This window comes from Apteryx mantelli, chromosome 4 (assembly GCF_036417845.1).
Source record: "Apteryx mantelli isolate bAptMan1 chromosome 4, bAptMan1.hap1, whole genome shotgun sequence".
Lineage (NCBI taxonomy): Eukaryota > Metazoa > Chordata > Aves > Apterygiformes > Apterygidae > Apteryx > Apteryx mantelli.
In genome coordinates, this window is record NC_089981.1 from 79,028,530 (window position 1) to 79,050,987 (window position 22,458).

The 22,458-nt window shown below is 36.5% G+C and overlaps 1 protein-coding gene across 1 annotated transcript in view; it reads right to left on the reverse strand.

Moving 5' to 3' along the window:
* PPP1R13B (protein phosphatase 1 regulatory subunit 13B) overlaps positions 1–22,458 on the reverse strand; it is a 74,947-nt gene that overhangs the window by 31,393 nt on the left and 21,096 nt on the right. Inside the window, exons 2-4 of the mRNA XM_067295054.1 lie at positions 17,088–17,235; positions 8,608–8,727; positions 6,596–6,663 (exon numbers count right to left, since the gene is read on the reverse strand). Of these exons, the coding sequence (XP_067151155.1) occupies positions 6,596–6,663; positions 8,608–8,727; positions 17,088–17,235 (336 nt within the window). The remainder of the gene's footprint in view (positions 1–6,595; positions 6,664–8,607; positions 8,728–17,087; positions 17,236–22,458) is intronic.

Sequence of the window (22,458 nt, forward strand, 5' to 3'; positions counted from 1 at the left end):
GTTTATTCTATGAGCTAATGTACATAATGTTACGCATCAGCTGAAGCATTCATTTATTCTAAATTATTCTACTTTTTTTTTTTTTTTTTTAAATAAGGGCCAAGCAATTGGAGGCAATTCTCTACATGCTTCATTGAGTTAGCAATAAAATAAAATAAATAAATAAAAATCCAAGAAATGAAGTACTGTAGTTGAATAGATGAAATGAAGTACTGTAGTAGGAGGTTAATTAAATAGGACAGGACTTCTCATTCCCCCCCACCATGGACATCTGCAACTAAATATTTTCATAAAACTGAAAAGCCATGCCTGATGAAAGGCAGTATCAGATCTGTAAAAGTGGGAACTAAATGCATAGATTAAGTAAATGGTCCAGTTTAGGTATTTTCCACCCTGCAAAACAGGAAGCACCCTGTTGGCTAGTATGCACTACATGAGAAGTATCTTTGTTCCCTCTAACTTCTTGAGGGGAACTATTGTTCAGTGCCCAGAAGAGCAGCGGACTACAAAAAACAATAATACTTAAGAAAAGGAGAATGAACAGGGAGAGATGAACTGAATTCAGATGAACAAGAAGAAAGCAAGGACATTCAAGGAAATGTAAAATACATACATACAAACATGAAAAAAGGTGAAAAATGTGTTAGTCTGCACACCATATATGAATCTCTCTCATACCTATCTAGGAAGATATTGGGTATCTAGATTTACAGAGATTAAGAATGATGTAAATGGATGGAGAAGACATGGAGGAAAACGGTCCCTTCTCAACATTCCAAGTGGGCAGGTAGAGTGTTTCCCCTCCCCAATTAGTCCAATTAATTTATTTTGAGGGGTCTAAAGCTAAGTCAGATATTAAGAGTTATTATTAGTTATAACTTAAATTAATCAGCATTAACTTATAACAGGAAAGTGATCACAGAATAAGTAACGTGACAAAATTTATCAAATTATCCTCCAAAAACATAAGCATCCGGGAACTTTGTCCATTACAGATTGAAACATGTTTGAGATGGCACAGGACATGTCAAAACAGGGTTCAGGACATTCCAGACCTAAGAATGACGTGATTCTGCCTGGAAAGCTTACAAAAGGTCTCAGAGTAACATGCCAGTTTAGGAGCATTTGGATTCCTTACTTTTTTTTTAATAAAAGTTCTTTCTATGAGATCACATAGTTATTAGTCTTACAGATATTTTACCCTACATAAACTATTCATTACTGAAGTATAGAGGGCCTGGGATTTCTAGCCCAGCAAGAATTCAAGAGCTATCTGGATGCATCAAAACTAGCATTTAGATTGTAATTTTTTTTAACCTCCTAATGTAATTTTTTCCTAAAGTTCTATAGTTGGATTAGTTTTTGTATTGTCTGAAGAGCAGGATACTGCAACATCTCTGGAAAATGCTTCAGATAGATTTAACAAAGAATTGCATGAGTTCTGAGGAGAATCCAAACTGCATTAAGCTGGCCCAGGGCTCCAATTAGAAGTCTGAAGCATAGGCGCAGCAAGGCTGCCCTCTCTCATGGGGAGAAGAACCTTAGGAGTGTATGTCTCAGGCCAGGGAACACACCAGGAAAAGTGGCAGATACAACCATTTTTGTCTCCTTCAAAAAGCAGCAGACAAAGCTCCAGCAGAAATTTGGGAGAACTTGGTTCCGATTTAATCACCAGACTTCTGCATAGTTAAAATGTTCCAGGAAGCTTCCAAGAAAATTGCCTCAAAAAGAAGCTATTTTTCCTTGAAAGTTGTTAGAATTTCTTGTATCTAAATTACCTTATATCATCCTTTAATGAAATTACTTGTTTAGAATGAGACCTCTGAAAGAATCTAGATTCCCAAGCCTGACAACTTTTCTATTTGGACATTTTTAAACAAATTGCGTAAGTGCCGCCTCTTGTGAATGCGAGCTTCTTCCAAGGATCTCTCTTCCTTCATTTAAAAAAAAAATATGTCTATAAAGCTGTAAGTTAAATGCTTTCAAGACTGGTTCAGGGAACTATTTTTATTTCATTTATTTATAACTGAGATGTCAGATGCTGCAGGGTTTAACTACTTGACTCATTTGTCATAACAGTATTAAACAACTTGAATTTCATTGTCATTTATGAAACTACAGTGCTGCACATATCCCACAATAAGCTTCAATAATTCAGCACACAGTGCAACAAGATAAATCATTAAATGGCATTTAAGAGAGCAGCAAGGAGTATCCTAGTAAAACAAAAAATGTTTATGCACTCTAAAATGTTACATTGCCTCCTGGCCATCAGATTTCTCAAGTCACAAGACCTTCTAGCATTTCCATATGATGCCCACTTGCAGGAAGATTAGAGCCACTGCACTTCCAAGGACAGTTAAAAAGATGGACAAATTATCTGAGATTATCTGAGAGATCCAGATTTATCCCTGATGATCTCCTCCATTAATTCAGTACTAGTCATAGCTGCTTTGTGCATACATAAACCTGGAAGTTTTAACCTCCCTGTTAATTGAATTTCCATGAACAGTTTCCCCCCCAGCCTGAAGTTAGAAGATTCTCCTCATCCTCAAACCATTCGACCACCTATTGTAACTTGTATTAAAAGCCTGATTGTATCCACTTTACCATAAACATTAAGGTTCATCTCTGTTACCTACTAGCACAAAATTTTAATTCTCAACTCTACCATAAGAAAGCAATTTGCAGTTTGGGTGATGAAGTTTTCCTCCTCTTTCTGAGTTTCCTTTACATTAAAGCTAAAAAATTTCATAGTGAGACAGAAATCAGGTTCCACTTTGTAATTTCTGGCTTCAGGCTTCAATCAATATTTATCAAGAAAAAAAGCTTACTGATATCATTCTCTCTAAACTGGGAGTGGAAATTTAATATTACAAAGAGAAAAGAAGTTAAAGAGAGAATAGCACTGAAGACTACAAACTGATATTTTATTCTCCCAGAGTAAATTATCAAGTAGAAAAATAATTTAAACCGGGCAACTATAGAAACATAAGAGTAATTTATATTCATTAAGAAAAAAAAAAAAAAAAAAGACTGTTTTCACTACACTAGGCTACTTCTGTTCTGTCCCATTCACTTTCCTTCCATCTTCCTGTACCTGGTCCTTTTTAGCTCCTGACGTACCTTTGCTTTCCCATTGTCTCATCTCCGACAAATTTCTTGGTCCCCCGATTACCTTGTCATCTGGAAAATTGTCCTCATCTGGTCAGTCCTCTTTCCGGCACTTTAGGTAAATCTCTGATCCACTTCTCCTACTGATGACTGGCAGCTGCACCACCACGGGTGACTCCTGGCCCCTCTTCTATGTACCAGTGACCCCCAGTGGCTAGAACTATACTTGCTCTTTCTCACTATTTTCAGACCACTGGCCCTTCTATGGAACGAAGCTCAGATCACACTAGGACATATGGAAGCAAACAGCAGGCAGCACTGTATGACCACTGTTTTGTGGCCACTGATATAAATCAAGGAATGACTAAATGGTAGGACATCTGGAGCACCAAAATACTGATGATCACAGAATCAAAGGGATATTAAGCAGAATTTAGGTAGATATTTAGGTAGAAGGGAACCTCTGGAAACAATCTGGTCCAAATACCTCCACTCAGAGTGGTTTGGAAAGCTCAGGACCTTGTTCGGATAAGTTCTGAATATCTACAAGGATGGAAATTTCAGACTCTGGGAAATCTGTTCCAATGTCTCGCTACTCTCATTACAAATTTTTTTCCCCCAATATCTAATTAGAATTTCCCTTGTTACCACTTGTGTCCAGATCAAACTGGCTCAGTTACATGTGCAAAGGCATGGAAGAGGCAACTATTCTCAGAGAAAAGAACCTCTCTGAGAAGCTAGCCTGTCTCCCTGGCAAAGGAAAATGTTTTGTTATGTAAGTCTTAACTCCACCTATGTATACCTTCCAGATGGCGGTGGAAAGAGATCAGGTCCTGACTGCAGCATAATTCCACTTCAAAGACAGAAAGTGGTCAATAAAAGCAAACTCACTAAAAGCTCATCTCAGGAGTAGGAGAACTAGTCAATTTATACCATCTTACATAGTTTCTCCTTATACTTGGATAGGCAGAATGCAAAGCTCTCAGATGAGTACTTACAGATAAGTATTCTTTTTACAACAATGCATGTTTCACTGTTTAAAGAGACCTAACTTACTCTATTCTTAACAATAATTTTTTATTTGGAAGATAATCTGATAAAAATTAAGGATTTATATAATCTTGTGATTTTAAACCCACCATTATTTTAATAATTGCTGACCATGCACAGAGTTTCAAAAAACAGAGAAGACATTGCATATGACAAATTGCTAATTCATAAAATTATCTAAATTGAATTGCAGTAACACAGATTGACTATCATTTTATCCAAGACTGTTGATTCAAACACTGAAGCAAACATTCATCTTAATGTTTTCCATGCACGTCACACTTCTAGCTCTATCCAGATATTAAGTTTACAAAAAAAAAACCCAAAAAACAAAAAAAAACACCCAACATTTCATTATTAAAGCAATAAAATACAGCAAAAATATACCTGGATGTATTTGGTAAGATTTTAGCTGTCCTCAGTGTTCCATTGGGTTGTATTGATTTTAGAGCTAGTCTAACATTTAGCAAGCCAGTAACAATGAATAAGCCTAATGCATTACGTAAGCATAAGCTGATTAAATCCTTGATCCTGAAGCCACCTCTTTTTCCCCCTCCCCCTCTAGTTGAAAAGCTTGGTACAATTGCAAATCATAGTTTTATACACTTTTTACAACTTAATTGGTAACATTTTTGGCACAGAACACATAGCAACTTACATTAATATAGCCTCTTTGTGTTTTAGTGTTTCTTGTGTTTTTAGTAATTTCATAAAGTTGCTGAAAGTCCATTTTAAAGTGAATGATTCTCTAATAAATTAGAATTTTTTGGCCAAACATTTTGGTTTTTAATATACATTGAATGGCAAACTGATAGTGGTGTTAATCAAGGTACCAGGTCTGTGTTTTACGCATAAAATTAACAGCAAACCAAACTAGACACAAAGCTGCATTTTCATAAACTTTAGAGTTGCCAAGAAATCTCATTACAAGGCATACTGCACGTGCCAGTCCGAATTTCCAAAGATACTTATGTCTCAAATGAGGCAAATGCACTATGACTTACATGGCAGAAGAGATCTGGGGAGGTCATGAAAGAGTTATGTTCCCCTAGCACATTCCTATGATCTCACTACATTGTCACTAAGACAATGGCAGCAGGATAAACGGAGCTGTGCAGCACAGGATATCAGCTACTTTTCTCTACAGGAAAGAGAAATGCAGAGAGCTATACATGATTAACTGTTTTGAACAGGAAAAAAAATTCCTTCCACTAGGCCCACATGCCATATACAAAACAGCTGGTAAGAGCTGAAAACTTGCTGAACAGCTGAATGGAAAAAACAGCACTTTGTTCAATGTGCGTGTGAATTTGAGATGCCAAACATCAGGCAATATACAAGCACAAAATTGCTGAAGCAGCAAAATTACCTTTTAGTTCTTTGCGTTTTAAGACATCTGAACATGAAAATCTGATCAGTTTTGTTTGCTTTTAAAGTGTTATTTTACCCTGAAAAAGAGAACTATGGATATTTATAAAATGATAGGTTTATTGTAACAACTTTCTAAACTGCTACACATAACCCGTTCTGCAGAGACAATACAGCTATGAACTGGTGAGGTCAAGTTTTTTCTTGAAATGTGAAAGTATTAAAGAACAGACAAATGTAGCTAGAGTGCCTGAGTAAAAGCAGCAGAGTGGCCCCGGGTGAATGAAAGCAGAACGTGCCTTGTAAAGTCTTTACTGGTACTGAAGATGAGAAGGGAGAAAAAAAAAGCAATGTGAATTTCAGCTCTGGAGTAGAAAGTTTTTAAGCCATGATAGTTTTGAAAAAGATGCGCTATATTTTACTTGTAACATAGAGGATGTTCAAACCAGGAATCACTGAACACTACCTAACAGATAGCCTGTGTTATATAACATGTATTTTAAATTAGAAACTTGATAATATTTTAGATAAAAAAAAAAAAAAGCATAAGAAATGAATCAAGTGAGTAAGATTAAACCAGTACAAAGAGGTGGCTCTGAGGGGAATTTAACCTCTTCCATCGGCATCTGAAAACACCCTAATCTAAAGATATGTTTTCATGTTGATACATATGAAGCTAAGTCATGAACCAATATCAGTGAGGCAAATCAAACAAGCACAGATGTTTGGACAGGCAATACAGGTATGCAAGAGTAATACAGCTGGTTCTCTCTCACACAGGATGAGGAAGACAGAGGAAGACAGATGAGAAAATGCAGTAGTTAGATACTGGGGACTTTGCATGACATAGTAGGGGTGGGGTTCTTTTCCTCTCTAAAGAGAAAATTTAGCATAGTTCATAAAAAAAATGATATTCTCACACTTGCTTTATAATAAAAATCACAACTGAACAAGATCTATATGTTTTCACTAGTTCCCACCATAATAGAAAAGCATGAATTTTTTAAACATCAAATATTTGAGTGGAATTGACCACATTAAACCATCATGATTTATTACATACCCCATTCTCTGTACGCTTCTCCACAGGTATATTTATTCCATTTCTTTGATTTTGAGCTTGACGACCACCTAAAAGTAAAATATTACATAGTGAGAAAATCAGTTTTCAACATAAATGGTTTCCATTCTTGAATCTGTAGTTTTTATATATATATATTTTTTTAAACATTCAGTTATCACATTTATGAACATATAGAGCTCTCCTTTTTATTTTCTGACACTGGTGAGAATTGTCTTAAAAAAATAAACAGTTGAGAGGAAATTTACTACATATTTGTGCACTGGAAATACAAAAGTCCGTCTTTCGAGAAGAAAAGACTTCTTTCTGTAATTACTTAAATAACTCTAAACAAAATATTTCATATGTAACAATATTTATTGCTGTACAGTTCCATTTTGCTCATTGTCGGACTTCAGCAATTTTATGTAAGCAATTTTACATACTTTACATAAGTACTTAATCATTCTTATTATTCATTTCAACACTGCACAATCCTCTCTGCTTGCTATCACATAAAGCTTAAATCCGCGAATTTTAGTTCTGCTAGTTCCAAGTCCTTATTAGGTTATTCTTTGTAAGCAGTGGAATCAACAGAAATGAAATATTTACTTCACAGACTTCCTCTGTTAAAAGTAAAGACATGTAGGTCCCACTTTTCTGACTCATGTTTAGGCAACCCTGTTATAAAAAGGAACGAACTGAGCAAGACTACTAAGTTTCTTATTTCTGCATCCACAAGAAGCAGTAGCTCCAACTGAGCTTATAAATGCATATATTAGAGAGAGGTTTTCCAATGTCTTAGAAAGATCTTTAATCTGCAAATTGATCCATAGTTCAATGATTAATTAAAAAGCTTTGTATGCTGGATTCAAAAGGGACGTGCTTCATGCACAAGAAACTAAGTTTTCAGGTGCATCTTAAATTTCTTTATGTATTTTAAATTCATATTGCTCCTATATTGCCCAAAGGATGAGTGAGTATTTTACAAGTACAGAATTAATATATACAAAAATCCCTCATACATTACTGGACTTGCTACATCTGGCATTCAAAACAACCAGCAGCCATTTAGAGAAAACCCCATTTAAAGAAACCCCAGCTTAAAGCAATAAGAACTGAGCCAAAACTTAAAATTTAGTTGTCAGAAGTAGTCGGTAAGTCGAATGAGTAAGGATAATCTGAGCATGCAAATATACATCTCACTTCAAGATTCCTTTCCCATCCTTCAGACAGTCTGACAGCCATAAAGCATATAATGCACAACCTCAAAGTCTTCTCATAAATTAAGCATAGTCTATATTATTTTCATCGCTCTTTTATTTATTCAGTCTTTTAAGAAAGTCTCCACTTAACACAGCACTGTTTTTAACAAAAACTTTTTCCACAGAAACAAGCAGACCAGAGATTTTTCGGGATGTGAATTATCACTACTCATATAAACACACACATGCATGCACGCAGATTTTAAATCTGGTTTCTAAAGGAGACAAAAAAAGCTCACTGATTCTTTTTCACCAAGGGTGGGCGAGAGAGATCCCAACCCTTCAAAATGCAAAATGTAGGGACTTTCTAGATGATCATCCGGAGATGATTCTTCATACAACATACAGTTCAACTGCTGAACTCCTTGCCACAGGATATTGTGAGTAACAAAATAATTTTACAAAAGTTCAAAGGGCAAATGGGTGAATACATGGAAGAGAAAGCTGTTAAGAGTTATTAAGTTCAAAGACAGCTTCTCTGGTTCTTATCTTTGCTATCCCATACTTACACAGCAGTTAAGTAAGACAAAGTCAGCATTTCCTGGTTAACTTCTTTCAGAGCTATTTTAATAACTTTTTAAATTTAAAGTGTTTAAAATTTATGACATGCATCATCAGATCATATTAGCGACCAATGCTAAAATTATATTGTTCTTTTAAACTGTCAACAGTTTTTACAACAATCAAGATCACTTCAGAAAATATTTTAAGTATGTTTAGGTATCAACACTACAAGATAAGCGTACTCACTCTGTTCATTGCTTTCAGCTGGTGACTCCTCATGACGAAGAAAAAATTTTACCTCTTCCCTGCGGGGACCCCATTTCTGTAGGTGGTCATACATCATGTGATCAAAGGGTATGGGACGTTCTAGAAATACAAAAATAAAATACCTATCACTCAAATATTTTAAATTAAGAAAAGTTCTATAGAACTCATTAAAAATCAGAATGTCTCTTACGCAGTAATTCAATCCATCTAACACATTTTCCCTTAGGTAGGGTCAAAGAAACAAACAAACAGACACCAACAGAAAATGTATTAAAGTTAGTCTGTTACTGTAACACAGCTTGTTGCTTAAGAGCAGTTCATAACTAGTTTGTAAAACCATACCAAAAACAAAACAAAACAAAAAACAACACAGCATTCACAAGCACTAGTTTAGTTATGCCAGGAACGCTTCATCACAATACTTTTCATACGGCTGATCTTTGCACCTTTACTCTCCATCCCCGGATGGATTTTTTATTCTATTATTAAAATGATGTATTCAGTTTGAACCTCACGCTTTCTGCTCAGATTAGAAAGACATCATTATATTGATATTCCATCTCCTAAGCACTTGAGCAGGTACACCCATTCCTATACACTGGGCTGGACATTAACTTCTAACAGAAGTGGAATTACTGGCAAATCTTAGAGCAAATAAAGTTCTACGCAACAGTAAGCTTCTGTTTTCCTCTAAAGAAATGCAAAACAGATTTGAAAGAATTAATATATTATAACAATCAAATATACTATTATTAGAAGGTTACATACCACATATTTAGGATTTCAAAATGAATATATATTTACAAATATTTTTTTTCATGCTTCCATACTTGCATTTATTCTGAAATATTTTCATTTAAGGTAGGAAAATCTCCCTTTTAGGATCCTCCTAATACTAAGCATAGTATTAGGAAATATCTTCTAATCAGAATACACTGATATTAGGAGAGATTCAATTAGTTTTGCTAGATTCAGCTCTGATCAGTCAAAACAAAATTATTACAGAAAAATAGGCTTGGAGGAAACCCCAAAAGTAGAGTTTTCATTCTTCATTGTTAAAACCAAAATCCCCTCTACCCCCAGACCCCATTACCTCTTACCAGGCAGAGCACCTCTAGAAATCTGTTATCCCTTTCATATTTAACCCATTTGACATTAGAGGACAAAATGGTTCAAAGATATAACAGACATCTTGGGAAAAGCTGGGGGCGGGGGGGGGAGGACTCCCCAAATATACCTTTTATAATGTAATTTACCTAAATCTATAAGTATTATGAACTATATATATGCATATACATCTTGATACTCTTGAGATACTTAATTATACTATTCAGAAAAACAATATACTTGTATCACTTGATTCTCAGTGTACTTAATATAGTAAATGTTTTGACAAAAACTGTCACGTCAAGTAGTCCGACCTCATCAACATCTTAGTAAGATCTCCTCATTCCTTTATAACCAACTCCCAATGTATAAATTAAGATATCCTAAGGCTTTATATCTTTAACCAATTAAGAAAAAAAAAATTTGGGGTTGTTCCCCCTGTTCTGTGTCAAACCCTTCCTACACATCAAACAAAACTGCAGGACAGCTAAGCCTCCCGGGAGCAGCCCTTTGCTATTAACACTGAGGAGTATCAGAAACATTCTCACTCAAAGAAACGTCGCACATTGAAGATAGAGAAAGCCCAATATTAAGATAAAACTTTTAATTGGTGACCACAAACAAATTTCTACCACAGAAGCTACATGATGAAAAATAATAATATATTTATATTGTTATTAGAAAAACAATAATTGGTATAAGTGGTATGCCTCTCTCCATACACCATCCAAAGCTTTTAGGGAAATTCAGTTCTACAATTATTTCAAAAATATCCAGTGAGAGAGAGACATATTCACTATTTCTTGAGGAATGGTGCTCACCTCTGATCCTCAAGCACCCCATCTCGGTAACTACCCCCAACCTCTGCTTTCTCCCTTCATCTCAATACCCAAACCACCACCGAGGAGGCCATCTGAAAGGCAGACTGCAGCCCCAGGCTGTGACTGTCTTCACAGAACACCCATCTGAAGAAAAATTTAACTGAAGAACAGATGAAACATTCTCCAGACACTGCAGTTTGCAGATACATTTGTTTAAACCTAAAACAACACTGTTGTTATAATTGCATTTTTCTTTCATTTCAATTATTTTATTCTCAAATCCAGCTCTGCTAATGATACCGTAGTATGTGTTTTAGAAAATATTTCTTTTTTTAAGCTTGGATTGACTTTTGGGCAGGGGAGGGAGGAAGGGAGGACTATTTCTTATCTGAAAATTGATTAGAAAAGAAAAAAAGAAAAAAAATTCTGCACAGGGAAATGAACTGAAGTGTCTCCAGGGCAGAGATCTCCTCCTCAAATCTGATAACAAACTTTCTCTGTAGGCCTTTTCCTTGCTCTATTTTCACAGTCCTTATACTCTGTGAATATCCAAGGATACAGACAAAATGATACCGAACATAGTAAGTATTGCAACAGCGGAGTTAGAGGTCAGTAAAACGGAAACAACCCTTTAGATCTACCTTCAGGTGTGCCATCCAAAAGATTAGCAAGGGAGGAAGCAGATTAACCACTACTATTTGTTTACTATCTACCGCACACACTGCTTCTCAATTTTTTCTTAGATTAAGAAGATTTTACAGGACTATAGATGTGGTGAATAAAACAGGTGAGCAAGTTAGCTCTAGCTACCTTCAACAGAGAAGAGTCGTTTAAATCACAGACTAATTATATGGATCAAAAAATGGTTAAAAAAAGATGCTTGTCTTTTCTTTTCCTTGTCCCTCACTTAAGTGGATTCCAAGAAACATTGTCAATATTACCTACACACACAAGAATATGGTCAGTGGCTTATTACAGCTCCATTCTTGAAAAGGAATTTTTAAAACATGATTTTCAGGTTTTTCAACTCCTAAAGTAAGGTAAGATTTCAAGTGCTTTGAAGCATATCCACTGAAATCGCAGCGCGAGTCTTATAAAGATCACGCTGGATAAAATACCTAAATGGTTTAGTTCAGAAACTTTAGGAAGCAGCAGAACTGAAGCTTTGGGAATTTTTCCCAAAGAAACAAATTGCTAGCTGAACCTAGCAAGAACCGAAGCTTGATAACAAAGTACCAAGAAACTGGACGTCTGATGCACAACAGGGCTGGGCTAGTTCTGGCACGGTGAGGAGCGGCCGCAGCACCACTGCTGGTTAGGCTGCTCTCCCCTTCCCAGTCAAGGCCCTGATCCTAGAAGCTATTCAAAATAAAACGTTCTATTTACATAAAGTACCCTGAAGAATCAAGGCTAATATTTTTCTGACATGTCCATGGAGAGAAAAGAGAAAGACATTTTGTACTACTTTTGCAATTCTTCCACCAAAACAACCTGGAATATGTTGCTCTAAATTAGACAGAAAACAAGGTCAGAATGTCACTGAAACAGAAGAAAAGAAGATGAAGAAGCACTAATCGTTCTGTGCAAATTAGCTACACAAAGCAGACTCAAAATAAGGAGGAAGAGAAAACAGACATTAACACTTGGCACAAGATATGATGAGTTGAAGTCCACATTCCCTCCTTTAAAACAAAAAAAACTGCAGAAAGAAAGCATCATCTTATACTTGCTGTAAGTTATGATAGCATTAAAGAATGTTTTCCAGAAACACTTGCTCTTTAATAACCCATAATAATAATACTGCAGTTAAACTTCTCCCACTTCTTACAGCTCCAGACATATTTCTCAGTAATTGTTTTCCCAATACTGTTTCAAACTTTAATTTTCATTTTAAAGTTTAAATAGAAAAGAAAAAGCAGGGAAGGTGAAATACGAGTACAGAGCAGTAATAAACAGGCTGGATCCCTGTACTTTAAAAAGGCATTAAAAGTTCATCTAGGGAATATTTGTTTTTATGAAAAGTTAACTGGAACACTGCAAGATACATACACAATATTTGCAAAAGCTGCCTTAGATTTTAAGTTGGATGAAAATTTTGGAAGACTACCTTGAAAAGTGAATTTGAATCCTTTCTTTTTAAGCAACGATTTTGAGAATGAGCTAGTTTCAAGTATTCTGTAATGCCTGAAATACCCTGAAAGACCAAAACACAGGTAACCACACCGATGGAAGAGTACTGCAAAAATCTTTGTGTTGAAACTACATACCTGATATTTAAATTATAGTAACTTTCAGACTTCAGAATCTAATTTTATCCTGATTAGAAGTATCCTGCTGTTTCGTAATAAACACATAAATATCTGCCATATGTGAAACCAGAATGCAAGGTAAGGGATTATCTTCTTAGCCAGAGATTTCACTGCCATTTCAGGAACGCATTCCCTCATCCCCCTGCCCCCCCAGCGGTCAAGGTTTGCAGAAATACGCTTGCAGTAAACACCTATTTCTTTCACAGTCATTTGCCTCTATTTTACAACTAAATGCAGGAAGACCAACAATACCGATTGCTGAAGGATATTCCAGGTTTAAATGAAAGTGGGTAATTGAGTAAGGGGTGGATTTAAAGGTCGAAACCCATTTTCTTTTGAACTGTACTACAAGTTCCTGGCATCGCACCTGTCTTTCGATCTCCTTACCAACCGCGACTTGCGATAGCTGGGGAATGAGGAAGAGAAGTCTGTGGTTTTTCTCCTGCTATAGCATGAGAAATACATACAAAAGAGGAAAACATCAAACTGACAAAGCACAAGGTGCTACAAAAGGCACCGATATATCAGGCACAAATGCTGTTGTCTTTTTCAACTATTAATCATTTCAAGAAACTGGAAAAGAAGGGAAACTGAGAACAGACACCAAACACAAGTTTTAAGAAATCCCCTTATGGTAGGCAACTCTGAGAAAAATCAGTTTCTTAACTGTAATACAAACAATACCTCAACTATTTTACAACTCTTGGGAAGCTCCTCAACCATTTCCTTGCTACACATATGCAAGCATAGAAAAACTAAGATAATAAAGATATAAGCTATTGCAATCCCCCTCTAAATTCTAGACATTTTGCATAATCTTTGGTGCCAAAGTTGCATGGATTTTAATAACAGCATTTTTCTGGAAATGGCCTGTTTCTGACACGCTCTAAAAATAAAATGATGCATTTTTCAGGTGTTTATCTGTATACAGGTATTCATATACAACAAAGTAGTGAAGATTATTAGGAGAAAATATTCTTATTATTCTGATACTGGTTAGAAATTTGACAAGATTTGGGGCATACAAACTTTTTTTTTAATCCAATACAAAAACTACAGTCTACAAACCTAACCGCTTTGAATTCAACTAGGCATGTATTATTCAGAGTATCTAAAACAAGAGGCTGTGGCTACCTGCAGAACAGAGAAGGTAAGCACATTAGGAAGAGGAAGAGTATGATGGTTCTGTCTTATGAAAAAAAGAGAAAGCTGTGATATATCACCTATGCAATATGCAGAGATCAGTAAAAAACCAACCATTTATAGTGTGCTACAAAAAACAAAAAAACAAAAAAATCCCACCCCAAGGTGTTTATTCAATCCATGACTTTCACTATCAATTATTGTTTTGAATTTTACTTTCCAAAATGTCTTTTGAAAAAACATCTGTAGACCTCTGTTGAGGATCAGGGCTGAGGGGTTAGAGACAGAATAAATACATCTCTCCATATATAATATATTTTCTTCCTGGCACAGCATGCAACAATTCCTTTGCAAATCACTTCACACTTCCCACTCTGAACCATAGTTTGAGTTGTTTGTAACTGTCAAGTTTAACTCTTTAGACTCAGGTTTTCTACATCAGATCTCTGCTCCAGGCAAAATTATTTTTAAAAGCTTCAGTGAAAAGATTTTTACCCTAGCTCTCAGGAACAGCTGAAGGAAAAATACATTGTTTTGCCATGTTAAAAACATTCTTCAGGTTGTTTCACTGAGAAACTCACATACCCCCAAACCATGCGGCAGGAAGGTAAAGCCGCCACCGCATAGACTTTATGACAGTACCCTACATTTAAGAAAAGCAAATGAAAATGCTTGTGGTGAAATTCCTGTCAGAGAGACTCAAAGTCAGTGCGCAGGCCATCATTTTTGCTGGCAACACCAGCCTGTTTGGGAGTTCAAGAAACAGATGATAACAACAAATTGGATCAGAGTTCCCATATCTGAACGTCTCATTTTCGCTTTCATTCTCTTTAATCCTTTCTATTCCATACTTATAATGAAGTAGAAGCCATATAGTTATCACTTAGGATACTTAAGCAAGTGAAGCTAGATTTATGAAGGCACCTTCATGTGAGTTTTAAAGAAACTTGGAGTCACCAGTTCATTTTGAACAGTCTGACAGCCTCATTCAACAAGTAGAGGCCTTGGCAGGATTCTGCTCCACGTTAAGATAATTAAATTTAGGTGCATGTATGCAGGTGTCTGCTTCAGAGAACAGTGTGAGCTCTGATGCTCAGGATCAAATAGACAACTACTAGCTGAAATCAGTGATCTCTACGTCCCACTGACTGCAATATCTACATCTCTCTTGATTATAGCGGGGACACATAACTCACATGGTAAATAGCTAAATTTAGTCTTAGTCCCTCCATTGCATCTTTCTGGAGATTTTTTTATTTATTTCTTTGTAGTGACCCACTCTATAGAAACGTTTAGCTTCAAATACTCAACATTTTGAGAAATTACATGTTACATCCACAAATAAAATATTTTCTCAATCTTAGAAGTTAATATAGAAAATTTGTGCTTGTATTTGCCAGGGTTGCAAGGCATAAGTGTCTCAAAAATGCTGTGGATCACTGAGTAGTTTCCAGCCATCCTTTGAAGCTAGCTGATAACATTCTCCGCATTTTTGAGGCAGTACACCCTCAAAGCACTGTGAAGGCAAAAGCAGAAACAATGAATGGAGGACAAATACCACCATATATGTTACACTTTAACAGACAACCAATTGCAAGATATTAGGGATATTTCAGAACTATTTAACACTTAATCTGCAGATCTATTTTATAAATCTATACAAGTGACAGTTAGACTCATCACTTCCAATTTGAAAAAGTCTTAAGCACCTTGTAAGTTTTATCCTTAAAGGCAGTTTTCTAAATATGAACTGAATTTGTATTCCTAGAACTGCAGACATGCTTAACTTCTCGCCTGCTTACTCTTGCCTAAACTCTGCGAGTTCAAATCCAATTCGGAAATGACTTCTTGAGGCACCTTTTGCCTTTATAGAGTCTTAGAACAGTTTATGGAAGAAAAAGATATTCCAGGAGGAAACTATTCTATATTGCTGATACCGAAGGGCTCTGTAGGCATCTGAAGAATGCAATAAGCTTCTCTGACAAAACAAACATAAAACTGAAAACAAACAAACCAACCTGCCTCTATGAAAGATTTAAGAATCCTATATCAACTCATGACCTCATCAGTCATTATACAAAACAGAGGATATAAAAAGCTCAAATAGGGGCAACCTTAGTAACTGAAAGATAAGAACCTACCAAACCATAATCCTCACCCACCCACTGATTCCACTCACATCCATATATTGATACTATATACTATAACCTCCATATATTAACATACTACAACCAGGAGGCTTGGACTATGCATAACCGAAAGAACTCATCTAGAAAAAGAATCCATAATAGGTTTTTTTTTTTTTACCCATTTCTGAAAAGAAACGCCCATCCAATTATTCTGTGACGTAACAACTGCAGCACCAACAGGAGACAGGCACCGCTGCCTTCCCCTACACCCAGGAAGGCTGTCAAACCTTTGAGGGGAAATGTTCACAAAGAAGATGGAGATGTGTCCAGTTCTGGCACAGTTCTGACTGCAGAACTTCTATTACTCATGATACAGGAGGAAAAAACCCCATACTTGTTCTTAAATCTCAGGCCCTGTTCATATGCCTCACAGGGAGGAAACAGGATTAGAAAGAAATCCAGGTAGTGATCTGCACTCATTTATACAAGAATATCATTGAGATCCCGTATTGTCATTTAAATATTCCCCATCCTACATATGTTGTATGCTTATTTGAAATAAGTGTCTTCTAGAGCTGAAAATACTCCACCCCCACCTTTTCTTTGGGGGAGGGGGGAAGGGGAGGAGAATGGGGATACTGAATCCTTTGACTTGTTTATGTAAGCTGGAAATCTGAAATTCAGAGCACTGACATCTTACTAACCTGCACATTTTACCAAATATTCCACACTGAGAAAGAATTAAGAAAAAAAAAAAAAATCAAGAAGAGTTGCATTTATCTTTACAGACATTGAATTTCCACATTCAGAAGTCTTACTATTTTTGCATCTAAGGTTGCTACAAAAAAAAGCAAAGTAAAATTCAAAATGATTCATATATAAAAGTAAGTTTTACCTTTTTATACACAGCATATATATTTAAATTGGTTTCCACCAAACATTTTTCTTACCATTTCCACGCCATACTTCAGCCAGATGGCAGCTTCCTTCTCCAGGCTCTTTGCAGAACTCTACTACATCACGACAGGTTGTTTCTGGTGTAATTGGAACTTCTGTCAAAATCTGCTCATTGTTGCTCAGAAACACAGTTAGTATCATCTGAAAGACAACAAAATAAAAGGAGTAGAATATTTTTAAAAATGACATGAATAAGAATATGGGTAAAATTTATAATCCCCCGTTAGATGGAAAAGGATGATTAAGGCTCATTAACACTACTGATGGAAGTACTTTTCAGTTTCTTGTAACTTTGCCAAAGCTCTAGTCTTTTGTGTTGAATTTTTGTGATCTTTGGTACATTGAATTGACAGGGTGGTTTTTTTTTTCCTTTTTTTCTTTTTTAAGGCTTCAGTCAAAATGGCTTGGTTCTGGGAGAATAAGGCTGGGAAGAAAGGAACAAGTTTTGGCTATATCAGATTTTTGAAACCAGAGCATTTAAGTGTTACAAACAAATTCATGCTTTGGCACAGTAACCTAACCTTCACAGGTGGGCTACCCTTTATATGATGGAGGCAATTTTGCAATTTAACCAGATATCTTCGGACAAATTGTAAACCTCAGAAAATTGGGGGGGGGGGGGGAAAAATCACATTTTGCATGGCATTTTACTTGCTTAGTAAAATTGCTAGAGCTAAAAGTCTCTGAAGAGTCAGTTCTCTCCATGCTAATTTACCCCCCATAGCTTGCATGTTGATCGGGTTGTATGGGCAACCTTCCCACAGAGGTACTAAGCACTCTCTCTTCACTTGGAATTACAACATCAAAAGAAGACTTTCCCTATAGTAACTGCTCCCAGCTATTCCAGTTGGAAAGTAGACAGCCACAAAATAGAAAATAGTTTGTTTTCTTTTTCTCCCTCTTTAGCAACACTCAAGATGACTAACTTCAAATGACAAGGGAATGAAAATTAGACAATGGAAAAGAAATAGAAGAAAGAGTGGGATGGGATCTGGAAAGGACAAAGCCCAGCACTAAACGCCCAAATATTAATCTAGGTTGAAGTAAACATCAGTTCAAATTCTTTGCTCCACCTGAAATTAGATGTGTGCACAAGTACATACACCCAGAGATATTCCCACCCCTCTTCATGTTAGCAGACCTAGCTTGCTACAAAGTCAAGCACCCCAAAACTGTATGCTTTAACTTAACTCACCTCACCTCCATGCTGCATATGTATTATGACCTGATCATTAAGAATATGCTCACTTGCTACATTTCCCCTACTAAGGGCCTCAGCTTTATACAGTATTCTCAATGTGTATGTTCTGCAGGCCCTCCAATAATTTACTGCAAAAGCTGGAAGCATGTGGTTAATAGCTGAGAAACAAGCAAACAAAAATTCTACCAAGGTACAAAGTCCTAGCACAATGATGCTAAGAACTCATTTTTTCCTGACAGACTCAGTGGTTTGACAACCAGTAAATGCTGTATTCAAAGATATGTATTTCTATGTAAATCCTCTGAAAGATACCTGACCCTACACTCCTACTCAAAATTAAGCAGATGCTTTCAAGCATTCTCTCTGTCTGCACCTCAGATTCCCATGCATAAATGAGACATGTTACTGTCCTGTAAGCTCACGGGGATGGAACAGAGATAATGTGATGTTTAAAAGACAGAACTAACACAATAGATGTGTTAGCCTAATAGATGTCTTAGCCTAAAAAATGTGACGAAATTAATAATGTTGAACCACAAAGATTAAATCGAATTATTTAGCAACTCTTCATTAAATGAACACTCCACTTAAACAGTTGTGCTTCAATCTGCATAGGCAGATCTTAGAAAAAACCCTACATTCGTAACACTCTTCATTCATGAGACATACTACATGTATCAAACTGGAGATTTGCATTAATAACAGCTAAATAATGATGGAGAGCAGTCTATCCAAGTTTTAGAAGTAAGCACAGGACAAATGCCAACAAAAGCCCAGGTTGCTAGCTCTCAGTCTACTCCCTCAGTCCTCCAGGCTATTTCTGCCCATGTTTCCACTCTCTCAGCCTGCCAATCCTGTACACGGTATCCTGAAGTTTTCAAAGTAACTACATTTCACAGCAGGAAGCAGTCATCCAGAGCTGTAAATACACTAGAATTTAGCCCAAGATTCTCCAACAGTATTATTAAAGGCAGCTATAGTACAGATAGGATGCAGCCACAGATAACAATGAAAATGCCTCCAAGAACCTATTTGTTACAGCTCATAAAATTATTTTTCCCATGGAAGAAAAGATTCAGACATAGTTCCAATATTCAGTGGAGCCTGGGGATTGTTTTGCAGAATGAGTATCTGACATGGAATCCAGTATTGGAATTTGACCTCATATTTAAGAAGAAAAAAATCGTATAATGAACATACAAAAAACAGGCTTAGAAGAAACCTCAAGAGGTCACCTAATCCAGTCTCTTGGCCTTAGGCAGGATCAACTATACCTACATTATTCTGTGGAGATGCCTGTTTAACCTGTTCTGGAGAGCCTTTCATGATGGAAATTCCACAAGTTTCCTTAACTATCCACCCTAAAAATCCAGGATCCTTGTCGAAAGGCTAAGTTTCTTAAAATCTAGTCAAAGCTTTCCTTGCCATTACTTAAATCCACTATTTCTTCACCTGGCCACAGGGATAGTAGAAAACACTTTTCTTTTTCTCTGGAGTTATATTTAAGAGAATGCGCAAGTAGTAAGGAAGAGCTGTTTAAACTAAACAACACCAGTTTGACAGAGGATTATTCATGCCAATCTTCTAAACACAGTTTCTTCATAACACTTTATAGTAATTTAATATAAACCAGGTTTCCCAAACTTCGAGAATGTCATGAGACACTGACTTTACTGAAGTCAAGAAATGATATGTAGAGCCTCTTTACTGTTCATCCCAAAGACCTGTTACCTTGTTATAAAAGAACAGAGTGACATCATGTGGTTCTACACAGTTTCCAAGTTCCCATTTTTTAATCAGTGAAGATAACAACACACTAGAAAACTTGTTTTCTATTCAAGATTATCTGTCTGCATCTGCAGACAGGCTGAAAAAGAGAAGGAAAAAAACCAAAACACACACACACACACACACACACACACCTTGGAGTGAGTTAACACACACATCTCCATCAATTCTCCATAAATTCAACATGCATCCACTATATAAATTCACAGTTCCCCCTTTGCAAGACCAGGCCAAAATTTACTGCACCTCAAGCACAATATTTTATCTCGTAGCCCAGACCACACCTGCATTGCCTTCTCCAAAGCAGGGGGTGACTCACAATATCATCTGCTTGACAGCCCAGAGAAAGGCATCTCTGAAAGGCTCACCAATTAGGAAGAAACATGCTGTAGCCAACTATTGCCATACTATTCCTCAAGCAAATTTGACTAAAGTAAGTTTTTGTTTTGTTTTGTTTTGTTTTTAAGTAGATTGTCTGAATAACACCAAAGGAGTTGAAGCACAGGCTATGAAACAGATGGTCTGAAACATACAAAGGAAGATTCAAAATATTGAAAATTATTAATACACTGCATATTAATTAGCATTTTCAAGTCAGTGTCATAGCTGTCCCTATTTGTGGTGGAGATGGAATAAGAATCAGAGGTATCTCATAGCGACAAAATAGAGAAGCATTGATGGAGCTTGGGAATATGCTGCTGAAGAATACAATCAAAGCATACACGTGAAATACACAGTACAGCCACCTTAGTAAAACTAGCTTTATGAAAAAATGTTCTTAGCCAAAAATTAGGACACAGGAGAACTCATAAGTTCTTTGATTTCTCATTTTAAATGGACTCCTAAATAGAAACAATTGTAAAAATCCATCTTGTAAAAAAGCAGGGCCTTAAATGAGATCATAACCATAGCAGTATATATTTTATAATCTCTCAATTTTATCATCAAAATGCCTAATACTTGGACACTGTCGCACAACAGAAGTAACCCAACACTCTCGAGTAAGTCACCACAGTGCTCCTAAAACATGTATTAGTTCTACGCTGAATATCAGTCTCCAAATCTTATATTTCCCTCCTCTCTTCCTTCTCCCCATCACAGATGTCTGCTATTCTTCTCTACTCCTGCTACCAAGTCAATGGCTTCATTCCAATTCTCATCAATTCTCATCTCTTTTTACTTCCCTCTAACTGCTCCCCAACATCTAACATGTCCTCCCTTCACAATTCAAGTCTCTTCCATGCACAGAGAAGCTACACCAACATCACAACCTGCCTTAAAAACTATTCTGCCATCTCATTCATTTCCGAGCTTACTGACCTCCTAGAAGAGCCTCAGAATCAGTACTCTACCCAAACTGTCTCCGCCCTGACAACAGTTGTCAAATAGTTGTACAAGTTCCTCTTGGAATGTTGTCTCCCTTTTCTCCATTCTCCTATCCCAATCCTTCTTTCCAATTATACTCCCCTGTGTTATTTAAAGGACACTCTTAATCAGCTCCGCAGTTTCTGAAGGAGGTAGAAGGGAGGGGAAAATCCATAGGATCTATCTTCATCTATTTTCTCATCTCTTTCTACAGCTGGGTAATGTCACCCACAAAAATTTCAACAGACATCTTCCATAGAGATGACACAGTCTTATCTTTCTAGACCTGACCTCTTACTGATGAAATTGAAATCTTGGCTATCTCCAATCATCTCTTGTGAACATCTAGCTATCAATTTGAGTTCCAAGTGGATGTAACACGATTCTTAGCCAGTTTTCTCCAATGCCTCCCTAGATTTCAGATTCATCGTAACATGTGGATCCTACACCTATCATTATGAGCTGCAATACAGGCACCAATTATTTTTTTCAGTCCTTGTGTCCCAGATCCATCTATAGTCTTTCTGTACAATATGTAAAGCATGGATAGCCTTTTCTATCAACTGGTCCAGTTAATGTTCTCAGAGCTTGAAAATTTGCATATCAATTTCTCCATCTTTTCACTGGTATGACACATATGACCATGTGTCTTTTGTACCCTTGAAGACTATCACAGCAAAAGTCATTTTTCTAGCCTGTAGCTTTGACCATGTCACCTTTCTGTACCAATCCAGATGAACATAATTTATTGGTCTACACTTACAACGCCCTTTGTAAGGTGGAAACTTCTTCCCTATCATTTTTCACTCAGTATCAAGAAATTGACTTTGAATTGGTCCTTGACACCAGCTTCTACTCTCTACTTGCTAAACTGGTGTTTTTATGCTCTTTCCATGCTTGAGTGGACTTCCTTGCATGCAACTGCAAAGCAACGTCATTATTTTTCTTGAACTTTGCTGTATTGTCTATAAAACATATTAGACAGAAGTAAGCTGCTAATATGCTAAAGA